Raw genomic sequence first — 9,130 nt, 5'->3', positions numbered from 1 at the left:
CTGCAGTTTTTGAAGAGAGAGAGTAGGAAAGAGCAAACTGTGGAAGGCTCTGGAGATCTGTTGTAGGACAGTAGACTTTAGCTGTCCCTTGGAATGTTTAAGCTGAACCTCCATCTATTATCAACCTGTACAGTTATAGATAAACACAATTATTACTGAGTCGGTGTAGTCGTCCATAGTCTAGGAAGGTCTTAGACCCTTTACTTTTTTGGGAGCAGGGTCCCTGTGTCTCCAGCATCCTGTGAGCCAATCAGCATGGAAGGAGAGTGTCCTAGCAACTGAGAAGAATCTTTTCATATGCTTCCTTGGCCTTTCCTGCTGATTGAAGCCAATCAGAGAGAAAGGAGGTGAGTCAGCCACTGAGAAGAGTCTTCTCAGTAGCTAACACTCTCCCCTTTCATGCTTATTGGCTCCTAAGGATGTCTATTTTGGGAGAAGGCATTAACAAAGATCTCATTCTCAACCCTGCAGCAAAAAGGGGGAGCGGCGTGACTATGACTAATATGAAGGGACCCTGCACTTCTGAATTTGCTACTATACTACTGCTGATCATTAATCCTCCATTAACCTCTTTACAGAGAAACCAAACCCTGGTGAATGCTCCTGGAACTTCTCACCACTCAGAGAAGTGGGGGGAGTGTAACAATGCTGAAGCACCACCCTGAAGAGCTGGAGGTGCTATAGGTGGGTAATTTGTCTGCAGAGGGGGATGTTTTATCAGTTTCTTTATGGTGTTGCACTCTCCTAGGAGAAGGTATGCAGTTTGGGATGCTCATAGATTCACTGTTGTCTCTGGAGGCCCAGTGACATTTCCCTTGTATTGCATGTGTTCGTTACTAATTCATTTTATGAAACAATGCATTTCTAAAAGTGGATGTTTCTCTGCGGGAAGAGGGAGTGTACTAGCCCCCTTCATGCATCATGTGGTTACTGGAAGAAGGGCTGGGCTGCTAGCCCCACCCCCAGGCATCCACATTAGGATAGGCTGTGTGCCTATGGAAAGCCTATGTGTGATCAGGTTCAAATATCCACTTGGCCACGGAATTCACTTGGTGATCTTGGTCCCATCATTCTTGCTCAGCCTAACCTACTGCACGCTGTTGCTGAGAGGATAAAACGGGAGGGAAGAAGCCCTGAGCTTGGAGGAAGGGTGGGATAGATATAAATGAGAAAAAGGAAGAGGACAAATTTAACATTTTCAGACTTGGGCTCCGTAGAAACTGAACGCCTAGTTCACCATACTGAATTATACTTGCATGTGTACACTAGACACACACATACACATATATATCTGTCTTAATGCTTAACACAGTACAAGAGAATTTAAGAAGAGCTGGATCAGGCCAATGTCCCACCTAGTCCAACATCCTGTCCTCAGTGGCCAGCCAGATGTCCCAGTGGGAAGCAACAGCTTCCCCGAGTACAATAGGACCTGAGTGCAATAGCACTCTCCCCTCCTGCAGTTTCCAGAAACAGGTATATAGTCACAAACTTTGACAGCAGAGGTAGAACATAGTCATCAAAGCTAGTATCACTGATAGCTTTAGCCTCCATGAATTTGTCTCATCCTTTTTTTAAAGCCATGCAGGTGGGTATAAGTTCCATTGCTTAACTAAGTGCTAGCGGATAAGACTTGTGGCAAGCAAATGTAGGATATAAAAGAAAGCCCTTGTTCTAAAGCACAGCTAAAGGCCATCCCATAGTGTCACACTACAACAGAAAGGTACCTGTCTCCCCACCCCCACAATTATCATCAGTGAAGTGGGAAGTACAAGCACTAAAAGTACAACCAACTGATGTTTTGGATGGCAAGTGTATTTGCCATGTGCACTCTGGAATGGAACAATGTTTTCAACACACAATGGGCACACTCCAGGGAGGAAACCATTGGGGTTTCCATGTGCATGTCTATCATGTGTTTGCAAATATTTATATTCTATATAATATTTATTGTACTTACTTACCATTGCATGTGCATATGCTGCCAACATGCCTGCCACATAACATAGATCATACTTTGCATAGGATTGTGGCTTTAGAGAAGGGACCAAATAGCAAATTGGGTATTGGCCTTTTCCCTGTGAAACACCCAACAGCATCAAACTGCCTTTTCCCCATTGTATAGTTAGTAAGAACATGTTTTGCAAGGCTGCCATCTGGTGGCTTATCATGTGAATTTATTTTTGGTGAAAGCTTCCTCCTCCAACCTGTCAGATATCCTTCATAATTCCCCAAGAAAGTGTTTCCATAGTTTAAGGACCAATAAAAGTTTGCTTCCTTCCATTGCTCTTTCATGGACATAGAATTGTCTTCCCTCCCACTTCCCTTCAGCCTTACATAATCCATCATGCTCCTGTTTAATTTTGAGGATATACAGCTGAACCTAAATGTTCAGGTTGTTTTATCTAGCTGTAATTCAAAAGAGTGCAATGTAGAAAACCTAAGCCATTATACTGTTTACATTTTATTTTTAACTCTAAAATTACAAAGACAGCTAAATCCTTCTTGCACAAAAGTTACACATACAAAATAAAATGGACAATCAGGTTTCAATCCTATGAGAATTTTCCTCTGTTTAAACAAGCATACCTTTTTTTTCCTTCAATTGGAGTACTGAAAATTATCCTTTCCATTCCCCCCATGGGAAAAAACAACCCCAAACCTAAGCAATAGTACACAGCTTTATAAAGCTACCTCAATAGATTCAATATTGGCTACCTGTCTATCAGCCTCTATATTCCTTCCTGTTCCTCCCTCCCTCCCCCATTCATGATTCACAATTCAAAAAATTAAGATTGTACTGTAGACACAAAACTTTAAACACAAAAAGCTGTGGATAAGAAGGCAGGCACTGCAGGGTTGGGAAGTAAGGAGTTTTTGTAATACCTTCCCCTTGAAGTTGTTAGGACCAAGATAGTGGCCAGGCTTATTTTTTTGGGAAGGAGACAGGCAATTAAATCTTTATCCCCACTTAAGTGTTGTCTACCTACAAAGATTCTAAATTGGGGGGGGGTTCACTGATTCCGTTTTAATTTCCTGTCCCCACCCACCCCAAATAACAGCACACAACCCTCCCCTGAAAGCAGTCAGTGAAAAGCTTATCAATTTAAATACATCCAGCTCTCACCAAGGCTAGAAAGATACACACCATCCGACATGCATTCAGTTATGCTAGAATCTTATCCACCATGAAATCTGAAGTTGTGTTTAAAAAAATCAAGTTACACTATTCAGTCACAGGTAACTTCCACTATGGTTGTGTTTCTTAATCCCATCATTTAAGGTCCTTGGCTAATATAGAGTCATCCAATGCAAGTTCCTTTCTTAAGTAAAATATTTCTAAAATTCTTATCTGATCTGGTCTTTCCTCATGCTCAAAACACAAACAAATATTGCATATCTTTAAGCCCTCCCCCGATGAAAACACAAATCTATTTTTAAAATTACAGTTGGGGGGGGGAATCCAAACCAAAACAGGGAGATTTTCATACTGATGTTTTTTTTTAAGTAATTGTTTGAAAGTATTATAGGACAAGAATAGTTCAGTCTTTTATAAAGCTGCAATAGAAAGGAGTAGAGAACAAAGGAGAAATCTATTTACAGAGTAGAAGTCAAGAAGAATGTCCAAGAAAGAAGGTCCCAAGCTTGCACTTTACTTTTTCTTGGCCGACTTCTTTGCACTAGACTTTGCTTTGGGTTTTGATGCTTTTGCCTTTTTAGGCTTTGACGCCTTCACTGGCTTGGCCTTGACAGTCTTTGGCTTCTTGGCTTTCTTTGGAGGAGGCGCCGGCTTCTTTTTGGCCTTTTTTGCGGCAGGTTTGGGCTTCTTGGCTGGTGACTTGGCAGCCGCCTTCTTGGGCTTAGCTGCTTTTTTGGGCGTTGTAGCCTTCTTGGCTTCCTTTTTGGCCTTCTTGATTGGAGCTTTCTTGGGCTCATCACCCTTGGCTAGGCGGAAGGAACCTGAAGCACCAACCCCTTTCGTTTGCTTGAGGACACCTGTCGTCACCAACCTCTTGATGGCCAGTTTGATTTGGGAGTCAGCATTCTCCCCCACTTTGTAGTGACTCTTGATGTATTTCTGGATGGATTGGCGTGAGGAGCCGGCCCGGCTCTTTTCAGCCTGAATGGCGGCTACTATCATGTCAGAGTACTTGGGATGGTCTGTCGACTTCTTGACCGCCTTGGCTCGCTTGGGCTTGGCAGGAGGTGCTGCAGCAGAGTTTTCAGTCATCCTTGGTTTTGCAGTTCCCTTTCAAAAAGAGAAGCCTGTTGTCTAAGCCACCTGGCTTTTGGACCACTACTGAACAGCACGTGGGACTCCTTTCCAGCAGCCTTGTTGTTACAAAGGATCCTGGTGATGAAACCAAAAAAACTTTTTCTCAAGTCTCCTTGCAGTTTTTTTTTAAAAAAAAACACACGGGCAGGCACAAGTAGATATCGCCCCCGTAAGGTTGCTTGGGGCAGGGTGTGGTCAGGGCAGTCTTCCCAGCGAATGCCCCCCTCGGAAACTTAAGGAGCTTTCTGGCTAAGGCCTGTCTACTTGACAAACTTCTTCTCCGGGCAAGCGGCCACGGTCAGCCTCTCTGGGGTGCTTTGTCCGACAGCCCAGCCCCGGCTTGCCTCCCTTCCCCTCCTCTAGGGCTCAATCCCCCACAGCTTCTGCCAGCCCCGGTAAGCTGCCGCTCTGCCTCTTGCTCTGTGTCTGGCTCTCTAGGCAGCAGCCGGCGCATCCGGGTATTTAGCGCTCAGGCGCGGACCGCGGTGAGGACAGTGTTGCTGGCTGCCTGTTCAGGCCCCGAATGGCGCCGCGCCGCCGACATCTGTGTTTCTTCTGCTGCCTAAAGCGGCTTTTTCCCGCTTCTCCCGGCGGCTCCTGGGCCCCGCACCACCGCCGCCGGCTGCTCCGGTCCTTGTGCTCTTGGGACCCGCTGCCGGCTCCCTCTCCCGCCGTCACCCGCCTCCTCAGGGTGCCCCAAACGGCACTGGGTGCGAGTGGGGCGCAGCGACATTTCCCCTTTGCGCCCCCATAGCCAAGCAGCCGAAGGGAGCCCCAACAGGGGGAAAGGCGAGGACCAAGGGGCACCCCTGGGCCGCCGGAGGACCCCCATCCCGGCCCTCTGAGCGCCCCAAGAGCAGCGCAGGGTCCCCAGGAGCAGACCCCAACTAACACAGGGAGCCCCGAGCCAGGCGAGACTCAGCTCAGACCTGGCCGAGGAGGGGGGAGGAGCGGCTCCCCTAAGGGTGGAGGGGGCTTTAGGGGGACCCCCGTCCCCCATCCCGTGGACCCCCTCCTCCAGCCGCCCCCTCCTCCAAGCCCCAGCGCTGCAAAAACTTTCCTTTTTGTTAGATGGGAAGTTTGCAGCCATCCCCTCCCCCAAGGAGCACCTGGAAGCCCCCTGCTTACAGTTGGGGAGCATATTGCCGGGGGGCACAGGCCTGCCTTGCTTGGGCTAAGGAGTGGAAAGGGACAGAGAGGGAGTGTACTTCACGAACTCCGTGTCCCCCCCAAAAAAGGAATTCACTGGTCGCAGTGGTTTTCTAAATAATAGTAAGTTTGTCGATTTAGAAAGGATTGGGGAGGGGGAACACGACACCCCATATTCTATTCATTTTGGGACCAGCACCTTCTCAGACCCCCCCCATCACTTCCCGGGCTACACCCGCCCCTCCGATCCTTTGAACCCCCACTAAAGTCTTATGGAGATTTACATAGACTTTTTTGTTTCTCCTTGGATTTTTCAAGGTGGAGTCGATCCTATTACTTAAAATACTTTCTTGACAAACGTTATCGGGGAGGGGAGATAGGTAGGTGACGAACTGGGGTGAAGGGCAGTTTCTCAAAATGTGTTAACCCTAATTTCCCAGCCCTATGGGAGTGCTTAACTGTTGTTAGGAGATTAAATGTACGTGCCATCGCCATCTTGCTGGAAGAACTGAGGTTGTTTTTACTCATCTCTTTAGATTTTTTTCTTAATAAAGATATTAATTAAAAGAATCGTAGGTGCAACACTGAAGATGAGGAGCTGCAATCTGACGGTTTATGGTATCCAATAACTCGGGAGGAAAAGTAAAAGCACCTCTTGAACACTTAAAAATAGAATTATAAAAACAACCTGGGATCCTAGCAACACGGAGAACACCAGGAATATATATATTTATATATCCATCCCGGCGCTTTGCTACCTCTATCTCCCACTCCCTACCCCCCATCGCAGCCCATTTTAAGGATTTTACACATGCACTGTGCATTTAGCTTTTTTTAAAAAAAATGGAGAGGAACAGTCTTGTGGCTGTAGAATGGGAGTAAACGTCAATATCATTGAAGTGCTCATATCTTTTCTATTGTCATCTAGTAGAAGCTAGATTCCTTCCTCAAAAAACAATCGGACAGGTGTTTGACTACTTAGAGTAAGTGAAAACGCTAATTTAAATATTTTGAAAAGAGGCAAGTGATCGGATATGATTTGACTCAGTGAGAGACAGCTGCAGCCTTGATGTTGTTAACCTAGCCGTAAACACGAAGTTAGTTCCAAAGTGAGATGATCGCAGGGGACGAGACCCGTCCCCACTTACCTAGCCCCTTTAAATTGTTTTGACTCCAAAACTGCATGAGGGTTTGGGGTTTTGTTTTGTTTTGCCAAGAGATGTGGTTCCGGGCTCTTCTGCTTCCTTCCCTAAGCCTTTACTGCTCGGTGTACTCATATGTATTAAATATAGTTTTTGTGTTTGCGCTGCTATTGTTGAAAGTTTGCTTTTTTAAAAAAACAAACACATTTGTGCAGGATAGGGGCGGGGCTAACTTGCACTTCTGAAACGTTTTTAAGCAGTTTTTCCTATTGACGCTCAAGAAGAGAATGTATCAGAAATTTTGTAACAGGAGGATTATGCTAGTAAATTAAATGTTATGTTCTGAATTCACGCACCATTATTTTAAAGGGAAGATTTGCCGGTGGGAACAGAAAGTTATTGATAGATGCAGTATATAGTGTAAAAAGCGCAAAATTGTAGTATGTCTTTTCAGAAAAAATTAAAATGGAGTCTTTTTCAGTGAAATAATTGAAATGATAAAAGGTGGGGGTTTGTTTTCTTATCGTAGATTGAGAAAATTGTTTTAATGAAAATTGATTTATAAGGGTTGTACGAGTGTCTAGTGAAGAGTTGAGAATGCTTATTAAAAGTGCCATGTGTTAAAGCAGCCCCGTGTACAAAAGCCCATTGACAATTCTGTTGACAGTAGTCATAGCTGCTTTGAAGAGCCTCTCATCAGTCAGCTGATTAATTCTTAAAGAGGGAACAGTCAAGACAGCCCAGTTTGCGTTAATATGAGCCACCGTAGGATATGCGAGCAGTGTCTTGTGGGAAATGTAGTCAGCGTATTGATGTGTGCCCTCCGATGGGCAGCAACAAACGAAGATACAGTCTCAAACTGTGACGGGATATGACTACAGTACCCGCAGCTCGCTCTCTAATACGCAACGCCTATCACGTACTCACTTCCTTGCATTGTTCAGGAATTTCACTCTCCTCAAATATACGCGGACTATAACAAATTTATGCAGATTTCGTTCTAGTCCGTAGTAAGCAAGATTTCGCTAGACCTTATCGTGGTTTTCTTTTTTAAAAAAGATTTCTCGCGGTAGGTGTTTGGTTCCTTTTTTGTGGTTTGCCACGGAACTAGTAATTTCCACCTCAATTTCACCACCTATTATGTACCAGACTACATTTAGGAATGCAACTCGGTGACAGGTATACGTTCAAGAACAGATTTTTAAAAGCCTGTTTAAGGTAGAACATGTGCACGCATTGAGCTAGATATAAAGGTCATTGAACTCGGTGTTTATTTCTGCGAAGGTATTCATAGGATTGCACTGTTAGCCATTTTGAAGATAAATTTACTTTATCTGTTAACAAGAAACTTTAATTGAAATGGGAATGTAAAAGGTACATTTACACAAACGTGGCAACTCCTAATAATGGAATGTTTTAAAGATGAAGCTGGTATTTTTAAACCACACTCAGCATTTGAATGCCTAGCCCTGTCATGTAATAAGCAGGCAGCATAGATGGCTTTTTTTTTTTTAAAAAAAGGGGTAATATAAATTCATGGAAGAGATCAGTAAGAGATTTTTAAAAGCCTGTTTAAGGTAGAACATGTGCACGCATTGAGCTAGATATAAAGGTCATTGAACTTTCTGCCATGCTACACAAGAACGGCATTTTCAGAACTACCACCTCAGTACCAGTTGCTGGAAAATGAAGTGGCTACCTCCAGCTTGCCCTACTTTTAAACTTTCCATAAGCGTCTGTTAAAGACAAAGGGAAGGTCAGGGACAGGGAACCCTTTTTGGCCCAGATCTCCCCCTTCCCTGGGGCCAACTTTGACAGGTGGGCAGGACTACTCATCTGTCAGTCATCTGGCATCAGGTGACTGACACATGGGTGGCCCTGCCCATCTGTTAAAGTTGGCCTATGTGGGTAGAGAGATAGCGACCAAGCAGGATTGAGCTACCAGCCCATCAATTGATGGAGGATTCAAGCCTGTTTTCTGCTAAGATTAACTGTGCTCATCAAACCCTGCCCATCAGAGTAACGTCACCTAATTGGCAGGTGGACATGGTTTCACAGAAACAGCCTTGCAAGCTAAAGTGGACCCCTGCCAGCCAAGATTGCTCCCACATCTAGAACTTTTGCCACAATGCAGCAAAGGCCCAGGGTGTAGTCTAAAGGCAGATGAGTGCATCATCTTGTTGAAGCTCAGCAATTCTAGGCAGTGATGTTGGGGTAAATGCTGAAGTACAGGTGCTCTCCATAGCCACACCTAAGACTCTACAACAATGAACTTTAAACTAATGTTATGTGCCTTCAAGTCAATTTAAACTTAATACAGACATTAAAATAATTTCAAGCCATTTCTGTCATATACACACCCTATGCTCAACATCCAAACTGATGAAGAATTCTGGTGAACTCCAAAGCTTGCTATTTTGTGACATTTTGTTTGGTGATAATGAAGTGATTTGGGAATTTTTCAAGCTAAGAGTGGCAGCTTAACCCTATATCTTATTTGGCATGCAGAGGATTAGGAAATACAGGAGACAACATGATCCCTGCTATAAAACAGGTGACATCA

The 9,130-nt window shown here is 44.6% G+C and overlaps 1 protein-coding gene across 1 annotated transcript; it reads right to left on the bottom strand.

Moving 5' to 3' along the window:
- Positions 1-2,448: 2,448 nt before the first annotated feature.
- LOC133390457 (histone H1.0) lies at positions 2,449-4,757 on the bottom strand. Its single transcript, XM_061639082.1, has one exon. It carries the CDS (start codon positions 4,229-4,231, stop codon positions 3,653-3,655), a length of 579 nt encoding a protein of 192 aa, XP_061495066.1. The 5' UTR covers positions 4,232-4,757; the 3' UTR covers positions 2,449-3,652.
- Positions 4,758-9,130: the final 4,373 nt, after the last annotated feature.

Source organism: Rhineura floridana, chromosome 8, assembly GCF_030035675.1.
Source record: "Rhineura floridana isolate rRhiFlo1 chromosome 8, rRhiFlo1.hap2, whole genome shotgun sequence".
In the NCBI taxonomy this organism is placed as follows: Eukaryota; Metazoa; Chordata; class Lepidosauria; order Squamata; family Rhineuridae; genus Rhineura; species Rhineura floridana.
Note: the sequence above shows the minus strand (reverse complement) of the source record. Positions and strands in the feature narration are given on the sequence as shown.